This window comes from Ornithorhynchus anatinus, unplaced genomic scaffold (assembly GCF_004115215.2).
Source record: "Ornithorhynchus anatinus isolate Pmale09 unplaced genomic scaffold, mOrnAna1.pri.v4 scaffold_264_arrow_ctg1, whole genome shotgun sequence".
Classification (NCBI taxonomy): domain Eukaryota; kingdom Metazoa; phylum Chordata; class Mammalia; order Monotremata; family Ornithorhynchidae; genus Ornithorhynchus; species Ornithorhynchus anatinus.
Window position 1 is genome coordinate 2970778 of NW_024396743.1, and position 15020 is coordinate 2985797.

The 15020-nt window shown below is 62.7% G+C and overlaps 1 protein-coding gene across 1 annotated transcript in view; it reads left to right on the forward strand.

The window, feature by feature from the left end:
• Positions 1-15020, forward strand: part of RPTOR (regulatory associated protein of MTOR complex 1) — a 217933-nt gene that overhangs the window by 154007 nt on the left and 48906 nt on the right. Inside the window, exons 14-20 of the mRNA XM_029056955.2 lie at positions 3131-3205; positions 4029-4094; positions 5240-5431; positions 7270-7410; positions 10979-11096; positions 11579-11719; positions 12754-12912. Coding sequence (XP_028912788.1) covers positions 3131-3205; positions 4029-4094; positions 5240-5431; positions 7270-7410; positions 10979-11096; positions 11579-11719; positions 12754-12912 — 892 coding nt within the window. The remainder of the gene's footprint in view (positions 1-3130; positions 3206-4028; positions 4095-5239; positions 5432-7269; positions 7411-10978; positions 11097-11578; positions 11720-12753; positions 12913-15020) is intronic.

Below are 15020 nucleotides of genomic sequence, written 5' to 3' on the forward strand. Positions count from 1 at the left end.
GCTGAAGCGTACTTCCCGAGCGCTCGGTACGGTGCTCTGCACACAGTGGGCGCTCGATGAATACGATCGAATGAGTGAGTGAAGTAGGAGCTGAGCGTTTAATGGATACAGTCCTTGGCCTCGGTGGGTTTCCGATCCACTTGAGGGGACGGGCACCTGAACGAGCTACAGGCGAACGGAGTTTATAGTGATGTGCGTAAGCGCTGGGAGGAGGAGGAGGAGGAAGAGGAGGTAGGGCGCTTAGTTGGGTGCTTAAGGGGCGAGGACTCCTGTGCGTAGGCGACATAGTAGTTTCGGGGGAAAAGAGTGGGGAGATGAGGGTTCGTCCGGGAAGACACCCTGGAGGAGGTGTGATTCTACTAGGTGCTTTAGAACAGGTTTCCCAGTCTCCAAACCCCGGGGAGTCCATCTGGTCAGAACCAGGGTCGGGGAGGGGGTCTCAATTCCAGTTCCAGCCCGCGTCCCGACAGAGCCCTGGCGTTGCCGTCCTCGCCCACGGAACTGCAGCGGGAGGGGTTCAGGCTAGAGTGGAGAGAGAGGATTTCTTGAGAGGGAAAGTGAGATCCAGGAGCAGGTGTTCACGGAGGGGTCGGAGCGTTCCTTTCTGTCTCTCTTGCGGTGTCCGTTAAGCGCTTACTACGCGGCAGGCCCCGTGTCAAGCGCCAGGGTAGGTAGAAGACGATCGGGTCGGACGCGGTCCACGTCCCACGTGGGACTCACGTTTTAACCCCCGTTTTACGGGTGAGGTCGCCCGACGAAGCGAAGGGGGTTTCGCCCGGAGTCACCCAGCGGACAAGTGGCCGAGCCGGGACGGGAGCCCAGGTCCTCCCGGTTTCCGGGCCCGGGCTCTACCCGCTAGCTACTCTGCTTCCCGCGTCTCCGGTTCCCAGGGACGGCCCGTGCGCCTGGAAGATGGGAGACGGTCGGCTCCCCCCTACCTTTCCTGGGCCGTGCCCTCCGCAGACAAGCGTTTCCACCCGGATGGGGGCCCTGGATCCTTTTTGCATTGAAACCCGGGGTAGACGGGGGCGGGGTGGGCGTCTGACACAGTCCACCAACCCCCCTTGCTCCCCTAGCGTCTCTTCGGCCACGCCGTAGACCTGGTTCTCTGCGGTAATAAAAGAGCGGAAATGCCAACTGCCCTTGGGGGAATTGGACCGTGCAAGGGGAGGGGGAAATGGGGATAGCGCTCTAGACTCCTCGCTTGGCACCCGTTCAATCCCCCTGCTGTCTCTTCTGCCGCAAACTGCCTCTTTAGCTGCCTCCCGCTCTGAAATATTCCGTTGCGTCGTTCATTCCCGTAGCTGCCCGCTTTCGACAATTAGTTTTCCCTAAGTCCCGTCCCCCTCCCGCTCTCCGCTGCTGCTGAAAAATGTATGAGTCCCTCGCTCCCCGTAAGGAGCTAAGCAGAATCCGAGCCACGGCGGGAGTTGAAAGCGATGTCAGGGTGCTTTTCTGCTTTTTGTTGGGATGGAAGTGTTTTTCTCTCTCGCTCTCCCCCCCAGCCCCTCCATCCACGCTCTTCATTTCCCTCCTCCCTCTTGTTTTCCTCTCTCTCTCTCTCCTCTCTTCTTCCTTGGCTCCATCTCCTTGCATCCACTCCCCTCCTCCCTCCTTCCCCTCTCTCCTCCTTCCTTCACTCAGTCCGCTCTCCACTTTCCACCTCCCTCTCTTTTCTCTCTCTCCTCCCTTCTTCCTTCACTCCCCCCCCCTCCTTCCATCCCCCCCCTCCCCTTCCCTCTTTTTGCTTCCTCTCTCTCTCCCCTTCTTCCCTCCCTCCCTCACTCCATCTCTCTCCTCCCTCCCTTCCCTTTCAGCCTGACCTTAACGTGTCATCCACGAAGCCCCATCTGGCAAAAGCAAAACCCCGAGATAGGTTTGCCTCCGAGGGTTCTCAGCCGCCGCCCGCCCTGATTGACCCGGGACCCCTTAGCACGAGTGCTTTTCCGAGACGCACGGTGTTCGGCGGAGGGGCGTCGGCCGTTCCTCGGGGGGGCTCCGTATTCTCCCGTCCTGCGATGCGAAGACTGCGTCGATAGAGCGGGAGAGGTTTTGTAAAGGCTAAGGAGCCAGCTGCGGGGAAGAGTGTTTTCACCAGCGCTCGGGCTCGAGGCCGAGGGACGCTCTGTTCTGTACCGCCGTAGCCCCGCAGCTAAGATTGAAGCCCAGAGTTGACCGTTTGCTCTTTCGAAACTGTCTTTTTCTCGCTACCTGGCTGATTCTCAGTCTCTCCTAGCTTTTGTCGGTTTTCCGGCCTCCGCCTCTCACTCTCCCTCTCTCTCGATGTTCTGATGTTTTGTCTCTTTCTCTCTTTTTCTTTCCGGCCAGGCGCATTTGAGAAAGAAGGGCGTGATCGTAATGGTGGTACTTGTTAAGGGCTTGCTGTGTGCCTGGCTCAGTGGGCAGAGCCCTAGCCCGGGAGTCAGAAGGAGCCGGGTTCTAATCCCGGCTCTGCCACTTGTCCGCTGTGTGACCTCGGGCAAGTCGTTTCACGTCTCTGGGCCTCAGTTTCCACCTGTGGGAAACTAAGCACGTGGAAGGGTACGGTGTGACACGTTCCCCGCCCACAGCGAGCTCACAGGCTAGAGGTGGTTTTCTTTCCTTTGGTATGCATTAGGCGCTTACCGTGCGCCGGGTACTGTCCTGAACGCTGGGGCAGGCACAAGCTAATCAGGTTGGACACGGGGCTCACAGGCTTAACACGTGCCACGGACACCACGGTTCACAGATGAGGCGACTGAGGCCCAGACTGAAGTTCCCGGAGGACCCACAGCGGACGGAGCGGCGGAGCCGGGATCGGAACCCGGGACCTCCTGACTCCCGGCCCCGGGCTCTATCCACTAGGCCACACCGCTTCGCCGGTGATTGCAAAGTGGTTCTCTTGTGAGGAGCACCGTGCTGCACGCTGGGGTCGGTGCAGTGGGAGTAGATTGGACCCAACCCCAAGGCCTCAGATGGCGACTCCCGCTGTTCCCCGCAACGAAGATTGGGTTCGAGGGGAGAAAATGACTAAGGCATAAAATATTCATCACGCCTTCTCCGGTTCATACATCACACACGACAAGGAGAGATTCCCTCCGGGTTACAGCTCGCGGTTTATGACACGGGGGGTCTCTTTTTCCTTTCGCAGTCGTGCCAGGCCGATCTAGTGAAGGACAACGGCCACAAATACTTCCTCTCGGTCTTGGCCGATCCGTACATGCCGGTAAGGACCGCTGGTCTCTCCCCCCGCCCCGGCCTCCTTTCGTGAGGGTCGTTTCGCCTTCCTGGGACGGGCCTCCTCTGAGGAGGTTTGCTTATGAACCGTTCCTCCGGTCAGCCGAAGAGGAAAATCCCGTTTCATTCGTGGGCTGCAAAAACGGGGCCTTCTCTCTCCCTCCTCTTCTATCTCTCCTTATCTCTTTCCCTGTCTCTCTCACGCGCACACAGTCTCTCTCTCAAACACAAATCCATTCTCTCTCTCTCTCGCGCACACACACGCGCACTCTCCCCCTCTCCCCGTCTCTTTCTCCCTTCCTTTTCAGCATTCCCGTAGCTGTAAAAGTTGCTCGGGCAGATGGGGGATCGGACCTCCGGGACACAGTGGCCAAAATGGCGTCTTGCCGTTCTAGGGGCGAATCGTCTGCCATCCCCTCGGTCGGTGGTCCCTAGGTTCCCGGTTCCCCGTCCCTAAGCTTATTCCTTCTCCCCAGTGCCCAAGTCCAGGCTCAGGGAGCGTCTGCTTGATGGGAAGTTGAGGAGCGGCGTGACTTGGTGGATAGAGCGCGGGCCTGGGCGTCAGAGGGACTCGGGTTCCAATCCTGGCTCCGCCCCTTGTCTGCTGTGGGACCTAGAGCCAGTCACTTCACTTCCCTGGGCCTCGGTTTCCTCGCGGGCATTCGCTCCCTGTTCTCTCTCCCCCTTAGGTCGTGACTGTGGGGATAGCTAGGCTTTCTTGGGAGAGTGGCCCGGGTTAGCCCCAGAGAGAAATGTAAAACTGCAAGTGGAATATTATTGTCATCATTCTCATGAATCGTTTTTCGATCGAGGCCGAACACAGGACCATGACAGCTTTCATCCTGGCCGTGATCGTCAACAGCTACAATACCGGGCAGGTGAGCGAAGGAGACCTGTCTTCCCGAGGGATGTGCTTCGTTTAATGGTTTTTAAAATCCTTACCCCCTGCAAGGCACTGGACTGAGCGCTGGGGTAGAGCCACACGGCTAATCAGGTGGGGCGCAGTCCCGCCTGGGGCTCGCGGTCTTCGTCCCCATTTTCTAGATGGGGGTCGCTGAGGCCCAGAGACGTGAAGTGACCCGCCCCAGGTCACGGCGGACGGGCGGCAGAGCCGGGATCAGAACCCAGGTCCTTCTGACTTCCGGGCCCCGGCTCCACCCGCTGGGCCACGCCGCTTCTCGGTTTCCCGTCAGCCGGACGCTCTCTGACCTTGCCTTGGTGCTGGGAGGAAAGGTGTCTTAGAGTAGATTTCAGAGCCCGTAGACCGGAAGGTCGCGGCGGGCGGGGGTCGTGTCTCCCGCCTCTTTCGTACGTACTTCCCCCAAGCGCTTAGTACTACGGTGCTCTGCACACGGGAAGCGCTCGGGAAAAGCAGCTGACCGATTTTCCGCGCGGGGCACCGGTCCGAGCGCCCGGGAAAACAGCGTACGGTCGAGCGGGCAGACGCGATCCCTGACCGCGAGGGACGGCCGGTCTGCTGTGTGCGGAGCACTGCGCCGAGCCCTTGGGAAAGTCCCGTGTAGTAGAGTTGGTCGACCCAAACCTCGCCCTCAGGGAGCTGACGGTCCCGGGACTAAGAATCAGAGGAGACGCCGGAGCTCGAGGAGGATGGAGGGCACCTAGGTTCGATGAGAAAGATACAGGTGAGAGGCGGTTCATCGGTAGTATTTACCGAGTGCCTGCCGTGTGCGCTGTATTGCAGTAAGCGCTTGGGAGAGTCCAGTATCCGTTCGGTCGTATTTACCGAGCGCCTACCGCGTGCGGAGCCCTCCGCCAAGGGCTCGGAAGGTAAATCCGGCCAGGGACGGAGACCGTCCCTGCCCGACGACGGGCTCCCGGTCTAGAAGGGGGAGACGGACGACGAGACGAGACAAGCAGGCGGGCGTCGATGCCCTCGGGGAGTCCAGCAGGGTTAGTGGACGCGATCGCCGTCGTCGGGGCGCCGACGGTCTGCCGGGCGCCGAGCACTGAGCTGAGCGTCTGGGAGAGGCCAATGGGGTTGCGTCTGCGGTGTCCTCCGTAGGAAGCCTGCCTTCAAGGGAACCTGATCGCCATCTGCCTGGAGCAGCTGAACGACCTGCACCCGCTGCTGCGCCAGTGGGTGGCCATCTGCCTCGGCCGCATCTGGCAGAACTTCGACTCGGCCCGGTGGTGCGGCGTGCGGGACAGCGCCCACGAGAAGCTCTACAGCCTCCTCTCCGACCCCATCCCCGAGGTGAGGCGGGCCCGCGCCGATCGGGTGGGACGCGGGCCCCGCCGTGGGTGACGGGACCGAGGCCCAGAGAGGTGAAGCGACTTGCCCGGGGTCACCCGGCAGGCGGGTGGCGGGGCTGGGATTAGAACCCGTGACCTTCCGACGCCCGGGCCGCCACACCACACCGCGTCTCCTTTCCCCCGACGTAGCGTGGGCCGGTGAGGAGAGTTTTCCGACGAGCCCCGGGTCGGGTCCAGTAGGGACCCGTGCGCTCTCAGGGTACCTCGCCCTCGGACGAGAAGCGGCGCGGCTCCGTGGAAAGAGCCCGGGCCTTGGAGCCCGAGGTCAAGGGTTCGAGTCCCGGCTCTGCCACCTGTCAGCCGTGTGACTGTGGGCGAGTCACCTGACTGCTCTGTGCCTCGGTTCCCTCGTCCGCAAAATGGGGATTAAGACCGTGAGCCCCGCGGGGCGACCCGATTCCCCCGGGTCTACCCCAGCGCTTAGACCGGTGCTCTGCACGTAGGAAGCGCTTAGCAGATACCAACATTGTTATTGTTACCGAAGTGCTTACTGTGCGCCAAGAGCTGTACTAAGCGCTGGGGTGGGTTACAGGGTCGTCACGTCGGACACGGTCCCCGGCCCGCGTGGGGCTCTCCTTATGGTATTTGTTAAGGTGCCGGGCCCCGTAAACGAGCCCCGGGGTGGATGCAGGGTTGTCCGTTGGGACGCTGACCCTGTCCCATCCGGGGCTCTTTTGGTAGTATCTGTTAGGCGCTGACGAGATGCCTGACGCTGCACTAAGCGCTGGGGTAGGTGCAAGATAATCAGGTCGGACCCAGTCCTCGTCTCTCTGTAGGGCTCACAGCCTTAATCCCCTTTTTACAGACGAGGGGCCCGAGGGCCAGAGGAGTGAAGTGACTTGCCCGGGGTCGCCCGGCGGACGGGCGGCGGACTCGGGATTAGGACCCAGGTCCTTCGGACGCCCGGGCCCGGGCTCTGGCCGCTGGGTCAGGCAGCTTCTCTCTGGTTCCTTTGAGTGCAGCGCTAAGAGAAGAGAATAACCGTGGGAAGCAGCACAGCCTAGTGGAAAGAGCCCGGGTCTGGGTACCTTGGAAAACCCGAGTTCTAGAGTCGTCCCCCCTCCCCACGCAGTAAGCACACCGGGGCGGGGGGAAACGTGCCCGTATATTGTTGCATCGGCCTCTCCCGAACCCTTAATGCACCGCTCTGCGCACAGTAAGCGCTCAGTAAATAGTAATATTAAGCGTGCGGGGACCGGATCGAGCCCGAACCGGTGACTGAGCCGAGGGCCGAGCGGGAGAGCGGGTGGCCGACGGTGGAGCCCGGCCTGAGAGGCGGAAGGATCTGGATTCTGGTTCCGCCGCCGTTTGCTGCGTGACCTCAGACAAGTCACTCCTCCGTGCCTCCCCTCGTCAGTACAGCGGGGATGAGGACCGCGGGCCCCACGCGGGGCAGGTATCGTGTCCAACCCAATTAGTCTGTATCTATCCCGGCGCTTCGAAAAGCGCCTGGCGTATGGGAAGTGCTTAACAGACGCCACGGTTAACATCATTCATTCTTTCGGTCGTATTTATTGAGCGCCCTCTGTGTGCGGAGCGCCGTTCTGAGCGCCCGGGAGAGGACGGGACGGCAACGGACAGATTCCCTGCCCGCAGCGAGCTCTCGGACTAGAGCTCGTTATCGTCGGCTCCCCCGACCGACATCTCCCACCCCCCGGCTCCGGGGTTACCGGCCGGTTACGGGGGCCCGGCCCGGGAGGGATGTCCGCCCCTCTCCCCGACCCGGCGTGGGCGGGGGTCGGGGTCACCCGCCGGCAAACGGATCCGCGTGCCGCCCAGGTCCGCTGCTCGGCCGTCTTCGCCCTGGGCACCTTCGTGGGCAACTCCGCCGAGAGGACGGACCACTCGACCACCATCGACCACAACGTCGCCATGATGCTGGCCCAGCTCATCAACGACGGGAGCCCCGTGGTCAGGAAGGTGAGGCCGCGGCCGGGCCCACCCGGGTCGGGAGGACGCGCGGCCCGTCGATGGGTCCGTCCGTCAGCCGAGGGTGTCGTCGAGCGCCGACCGCGCGCGGAGCTCGGGACCGAGCGCTCGGGACCAAACACTGCGGTAGAGCTTAGAATCCGCCGAGTGCAGAGCACTGTACTGAGCACTTGGCAGAGTGTGATACCACAGAGTTGGTAGACACGGTTCCTGCCTTCGAGGTGCTTTCGGTCCAGGGGGGGAGACAGGACATTAAGATAAAATTGCAGATCTTTTCATACGCGCCGTGGGGCCGAGGGCGGATCGATCCGATGCCGTTGAAGTCGCGGAGGGGAAGAGTCGGAGGAATGAGGGCTTGGTCGGGCAAGGGCTTAGCACGGGGCTCAGTGAGTGGTGTTTACTGAGCGCTTCCTGTGTGCACAGCACCGGGCTAACCGCTTGGGAGACTACAGCGTGACGGGGTTTAGATACGATCGCTGCCCACGGTGAGCGTGAAATCTAGGGGGGAGAGGCAGACATTCACAGAAAGAAATGGATTACATTGCAGGTGTGTCCCTAAGTGCTTTGGGGCCGAGGGAGCGGTGAACAGAGGGTGCGGAACCTCGTGCAGGGGGGACGCGGAAGGCCGTGGGAGAGAGGAAATGAGGGCTCGGTCGGGGAAGGGCTCTTGGAGAGGGATGCGCTTTTAATCAGGTTGCGAAGGTGGGGAGAGTAGTCATCTGTCGGATATGAGGAGGGAGGGCGATCCGGGCCCGAGGCGGGAAATGGGCGAGAGTTCGTCGGCGAGATAGATGAGATCGAGGCACAGCGAGGAGGCTGGCGTTAGAGGAACGAACTGCGTGGGCAGGGTCAGGTAGGAGGGGGCGAAGTGGTCGAGAGCCTCAAAGCCGGTGCGGAGACGGAAGGGCGACCGCTGGACGTTCTCGGGGAGAGGGGAGAGGTGGCCCGAACGCTTCTGTAGAAAGATGACCCGGCCGGCGGAGTGAAATGTGGACTGGAGTGGGGAGAGGAGGGAGGCCGGGGCAGTGATCAGGGCGGGGTCGGGTAGATGCTCGGATTAGCGTGGTCACACGCGAGTCGGGGAGGAGAGGGCGGGTTTTGGCAGTGTTGCGAAGGTCGAGCGACGGGATTTAGTGACGGGTCGAGTATGCGGGTCGAAGGAGAGAGAGGAGTCGAGGACGCCGCCGAGGTTTACGGGCTCGTGAGACGGGAGGGAGACGGTGATGCTGCCGTCTGCGGCGACGGGAAATTCGGGGGAAGGACAGGGTTTGGGCGGGAAGATGAGGAGTTCTGTATTGGCTACTTGGGATTCCGCCGGACTTGCGCCTAAAAATAACCACGATAATGACTGCGCTATTTGAGCGTTCGTCGTACGCTGAGCGCCGGTCTGAACTCGGGGGGCGGCAAGCCACGGTAGATGCAACCTAATCAGTTGCTTCAGAGTGGGATTGGGCGGGGGTCAGCACCTAACTCGGTCTCCCGTGCAGTCGGCCACGGTTTCTGCCGTCCTAATTCGAGCCGACGTGACTCTGAACAAGTCCCTGGACGTACAGATTGGGAAGCGCCCTCCGTTCCTTCCCCAGATCGACTGGATTTAATTGGACTGATCTTCTCCATTTTCAATTAAGCCCATCCCCCAGGGCTCCTTCTCGGCGGCTCCTACCTGTCTTGGAGCATCTCTTCTTCGGCGGCGTTATCGAGCGGCACTCCCGGCGGGGGGGGGGGGGGGGGGGGTCTGCCGGGAGATGTTAATGTGTTACCAGACGGACCCCCGCCCCGCAGACGGGAGCCACTGACTGGGGAAGATTTCTTCATCAGCGGCCTCTCTGTCTCCCCGCTCCGTCTCCTCCTAATCCTATCCGGAGGAGGGATTCGGTCCTCCTGGCCGCTGGGGGGTTTCTCCCGACGGGGCCAAGATTCCGATCCGGAGAGGAAGAGGAAGCCGTCCCGCCGTCCAGAGATGGAGATTCGGCTCCTGGGAGAGTCCCGGCCTCTATGCGCCGGGCCACACTCCTCCGTGGCTAGGTCCCGGGAACCGACTCTCGATCTCTGGACGGAGGAGCGCGGCCCGGCGCGTGGAGGCCGGGGCCGGGAGGCGGAGGGCCCGGATTCTGATCCCGGCTCCGCCGCTCGCCTGCCGTGTGATCTTGGGGAAGTCGCGTCACTTCTCTGGACCTCGGTGACCTCATGATAATAGCGATGGCATTTCTTAAGCGCCTACTGTGTGCCGAGCACTGTTCCGAGCGCCGGGGGAGATACAAGCTAATCGGGTTGTCCCTCGAGGGGCTCACGGTCTCAGTTCTAAGCTGGAGAAAATTGGGGTCGCCTCATCAGGGCCCCCACGCCCATCTCTCCGGCGTGGCTCCGGCGGGGGCTCAGGGAGAGACCGGACGCAGGAGAATCACGACCCCACCCCCCCCCCCCCCGGAAATCGGGGCTGGCCGCATCCCTCCTCCGTAAAAGGCAGGGGACGGTCCGTCTCCCCCTCAATACTCCTCGGGCTTCAGCACGGTCGCGGCAGCGAGAGTCGTACTTCTTGGGACCGCGCGTTCTAAATCCGCCATGAAGTATTCATGGGTTACTGGAAACCTGAAGTGTTCTGGCGGGCCCTGGGGAGGAAGCGCTTAGGGGGTGTCAGGGAAGAAGCGTCGTCACCTCACTCAATAGACCGAGAACGACTTCCTCCCCCGAAGTCCGCCAGCCGGAAGGCGGACGAGGCGCCGCACGGACCAGTGGGAAGAGTCACCGGTGTCGAGTCCCCATTTTGCAGACGAGGGAACCGAGGCACAGGTCAGGAGAAGTGGGGCCTCGTCCGCCCGGCGGACGAGGGACGGTCGCTTCGCTTCTCTGGCCCTCGGGGACCTCATCTGTAGTGTGGGGATGGATATCGCGACACCCCCCCCGCCCCCCCCCCCCCCCCCCCACCGTGGGATATGGACTGTGGCCAGTCTGAAGGCTCTATACGATGATGACGGCGATATCTGTCACGCGCTCACCGTGAGGCCCAGAGAAGGGACGTGACTTGCCCGAGGTCACGCAGGCGACAGGATTGGGCCAGCCTGCCCGTACCCCACCTACCCTAGTGCTCGACAGGTAGTAAGCCCTTACAGGTGAGGGAACTGAGGCCCAGAGAAGTGACGTGACCTACCCAAGGACACGCGGCAGACGAGCGGCGGAGCCGGGATTAGAACCCGGGGCCACCTGACTCCCGGGCCCGTGCTCGATCGGGCACGCCGTGCCGCTCGGTTATCCATTCTCCCCCTCTGGACTGTCAGCTCGCTGCGGGAAGGGCAGGGAAGTCTGTTACCCGGGGGGGGGGGGGGGGGGGGGCACTCCGTCAGGGACACGGGCCGATCCCGTAACCTCGAGCGATGGCCGTTTTCGGCCGTTTTATCTCGGTCCGTCGGCTCCGGCGCGAGACGATCGTTTCCGACTCCGCCCCGGTCTCTCTTCTCCCTGCTAGCCGGCGCCTCGACCTCCGGCGGCCAGAGGGCCCGGCCCCCCCCCCCCCCCCCCTTCCGGCCGGTCGCAGCCGTCCCCTCTCTGCCCTCTCCCGCAGGAGCTGGTGGTGGCCCTGAGTCATTTCGTGGTTCAGTATGAGAGCAATTTCTGCACCGTGGCTCTGCAGTTCATGGAAGAAGAGAAGAACTACCCCCTCCCTTCGCCGGCCACTGCAGGTACGTCTAAGAAAAACCGTAACGGTGGTAACGATTGTGGCATTTGTTAAGGGCCTACAGGTCGCCGAGCGCCGTTCTAAGCGCTGGGGTGGACGCGAGTTAATCGGGTCGGACGCGGTCCCTGCCCCACCCGGGGCTCACGCGCCTAATCCCCAGTTTACAGATGAGGGAACTGAGGCCCAGAGAAGTCGAGCGACTTGCCTGAGGTCACACGGCGGACGGGTGGCGGAGCCGGGTTGAGAACCCAGGCCCCCTGACCCCCCCCCCCCCCCCCCCCCCCAAGGCCCGGGCTCTGTCGCCCCTCTCGACTGTCAGCCCTTTGTGGGCAGGGAATGTGCTATACTGTCTTAGGGTCCTCTCCCAAGCGCTTAGTCCGGTGGTCCGTACACAGTAGACGCTCAGTGAATACATCAGCTGACTCTTGCCTCCCCGGCCCCGAACGCCCGTGTGTCCCCTGAGTGTCGCCTCCGTGTCCTCCGCAGAAGGCGGGAGCCTGACCCCCGTGCGCGACGGGCCGTGTACGCCCAGGTTGCGCTCCGTCAGCTCCTACGGGAACATCCGCGCCGTCGCCTCCGCCCGCAGCCTCAACAAGTCGCTGCAGAACCTCAGCCTGACCGAGGAAGGTGAGCTCCGGGGGGGGCGGGGCCGGGGGCCCGGGAGAGGGACGTCGCAGACCTGCGGCCTCCCCGGATCCGGGCCCGGGGCGGGGGGCGGGCGTGACACCCCGGCTCGGGCCGTCCGAGGCCGTCCAGATGCCCGGAGCGGCCCCCGTCCCCCTGAGGCGTTCGGCGCGCCCCCGAGAAGTCACGTAGCTGGCTGTCACACAGAGACGGTGGCCTTCCCAAAGATGCGTGCGGGAGGACGTGCGCCTGTTTGTGTGTGTGAGAGGGAGAGAGATGGAGTTCATTTTGATCCGGGTAGAGCGCTGGGCTAAACGCTTGGGAGAGTACAGTCGAGTTAAAAGACGTGGCCCCCGCCCTGTTCAGATCGCGTCTCCTCCAAGGGGCCTGCCCCGGCTAAGCCCTCGTTTCCCCTTCTCCCGCTCCCTTGCGCGTCGCCCTTGTCCTCGGATCCGTCCCCTTTTGGCCGCCACCGTCGGCCCCGCCCTCGGCCCCGCGGCACCCCTGTCCGGATCCGGCGTTTATTCTCACGTCTCCCTCCCCGCTCGAGTCCGTCACCTCCCCGTGGGCGGGGGAGGTTTCGATCCACCGTGTCGTATTGGACTCTCCCGAGCGCGCGGTCCACTGCTCTGCGCGCGCGAAGCGCTCAGGGATACCCGGGGCCGATGGGTCGCCTGCCCCTTCCGGGCAGAGAAGGTGTCGACCGACTCCGTTATCCGGTCCCCTCCCGAGCGCTCAGTCTGGTGCTCCGCGCACAGTTAGCGCTCGTAAACGCCGCCGATGGATCCCGTGCTCCTTCCGGGGAGGGGACGTGTCTCCACCGACCCGTCGCCCCCTCCCAGGCGCTCGGTCCGGGGTTCCGTCCGCATCAAGCGCTCATAAATTCCGTCGGCGGTTCGATCGGACGGTCCGAGCGCGTCGGCCAAGTCCGTTGTGTCGGACTGTCCCCGGCCGGATCGACCGGTGGCCCCGAGCGGTCGGCTCACCGACCTTCCTCTGTCTGGCCCCCTCGCCTCACCTCCGGCCCCCACGGGCAGCCGGGAGCTGTGTGGCTTTCTCCCCAGGGAACGTGAGCACGAGCAGCAGCGCCAGCAGCACCTTGGGCAGCCCCGAGAACGAAGAGTACATCCTGTCGTTCGAGACCATCGACAAGATGAGGCGCGTCAGCTCCTACTCCTCCCTCAACTCCCTCATAGGTGAGCGTGGGGGCGGGTCCGCCGGACCCCGGGGTCCGCAGACGCGCCCCGCCGGCCGGAGACCCCCGCCAGAGCCCGGGCCCGTACGTTTCTAGGGGAATAGAGTTCAAGTGATTGGGCGAGGCGGGCGGGGGAGAACTCTGCTCAGAGAGGGACAGAACTTCCCTGTCCTCCCGGGAACTGCGGGCGGTTGGCGGGCCAGACGGCACTTTAAAAACCCGAGCAAGTGGAGGGTCTTTTATGAGCACAAAAATCCTTAGGTCGCCAAGGTGGCCGCGCCTTTTTTTCCGGCCTTCCCCCTCCCCCTGCCCCCCGACCACCGCCCTGTACCTTCCCCGACGCCACGAGCCGTTGTCGGGCGGCGGACACCTTTCCCCCCTCTTTCTCGGGGGTCACCTCGCGCCCAACTCAAGGGGTCGGCGGAGACTGCGGAAGCGTCCGCTTGGCCCGGACTGCGGGGAGCGACTGGATCCTTCTTTGCTTCCGTCATCGTTCCTTCGGTCCCATTTGTCGTATTCATCCTCGGCCTTAGGGAGAAGGGTCGCCAACGGTCGTATTTACCGAGCGCTCAATCCGCACGGGGCATTGCGCCGAGCGCTTGGGAGAGGACGATGGGGATGGCGGACCCGCTCCCTGCCCTCGGGGAGCTTCCAGTCTCCTGTGTGCGGAGCACTGCACCCGGGTGCTTAGGAGAGCGCGAGGGAGTTGGTAGACACGGTCCCCGGCCGCGGCCCCCGACCTGAGCGCTCGGGCGGGATCCAGTGCGGTCGTCGGCCCCGAATCGGGGTGAAACTTGTCTAATCTTGTTTAGTTGTTTAATGGCGTTGGTATTCGTTAAGCGCTTACTACGTGCAGGGCACCGTTCTGAGCGCCGGGGTAGACACAGGGGAATCGGGTCGTCCCAGGTGGGGCTCACGGTCTTCATCCCCCTTTTCCAGATGAGGGAACTGAGGCCCAGAGAAGTGAAGCGACCTGCCCGCAGTCACCCAGCTGACAAGTGGCACAGCTGGGATTCGAACCCATGACCTCTTTCCACTGAGCCACGCTGCTTCTCTAACTTTGTTTCCACCCTTACTTTGTCTCGGAGCTCTGTCACTGGAGAAGTACGTAAAATCAGTCGGTCAGCGTGTTTACCAAGCGCTTACTATGGCAGGGGCGCTCTACCGAGGACGCAGGAGAGTCCCGTGGAACGGAGTTGGTCGACACGTTCCCTGCCCACGCGGAGCCGACAGTCTAGACGGGGAGACGGAATGTTAAATTCAGTCTGGGCAGGGATTACGTCCGGCCGTTGCATTGGACTCTCCCCGGCCACTCGGTACAGCAGGCGCCCAAAAAATACGATCGACGGTGAATAAGTGACGCATTAGGTACCGTTATTATTAACGTTACTGTTAACACGAGGCCGGCCCCGGTCGCGGAAGGAAATCACCGCTCAGGGCGTCCAACGAATGACAGAGTCGCTCCGCTCACCGTCCCCCACCACGCCCTCCTCCCCCGCCTTTTTCCCCTCCGTCTCCGACTCGGTTCTTCCGTCCCTGCCCCTCCCTCGCTCCCCCGGGATTCCCGCGGAAGGCAACCCCCGTCCGTGATGCGACCGATCCGGGCCTTAGACGAGCTTGAGACCCGGCTGAAGGGGGGGGAAAGAACCACAAAACCAAAAAAGCACGCCAACGAAACAGGAAAGTCCCCCGGCGAGTTGGGAGTGACCGAGGCAGACTTCCGTTAACCAAAGGGCTACCCTCTCCGAAGCGCGCCTCATTCGTATGCGGGCAGATGGAGCTCGTGTGTACCTGGAAGCGGCCGGGGCTTATGTAAGGTCTTTAAAATTCATAACTTCCACGGAATCCCATCACCGGCCGCCCGTTTAAAACCCATTTTTTCGATTCTTTCATTTCTTCCAAAGAATAGCAATCTCCCGAGCCCCTTTCCCTGGGAATTGGAAAAAGGAAAGGAGGGAAAGGGCTTCCCGACTCCCGGCGTTCGGGGACTGCGGGGGTGAGGGCCCCCGGGGGACCCCGGCGGGGAATTGGATTCCAGTCGGAGGAACTCTTCCCCTGGGTGGAAATGTCGCCGTAACATCGTTTCCCCCTCCCCCAGAGTCAGGCGAG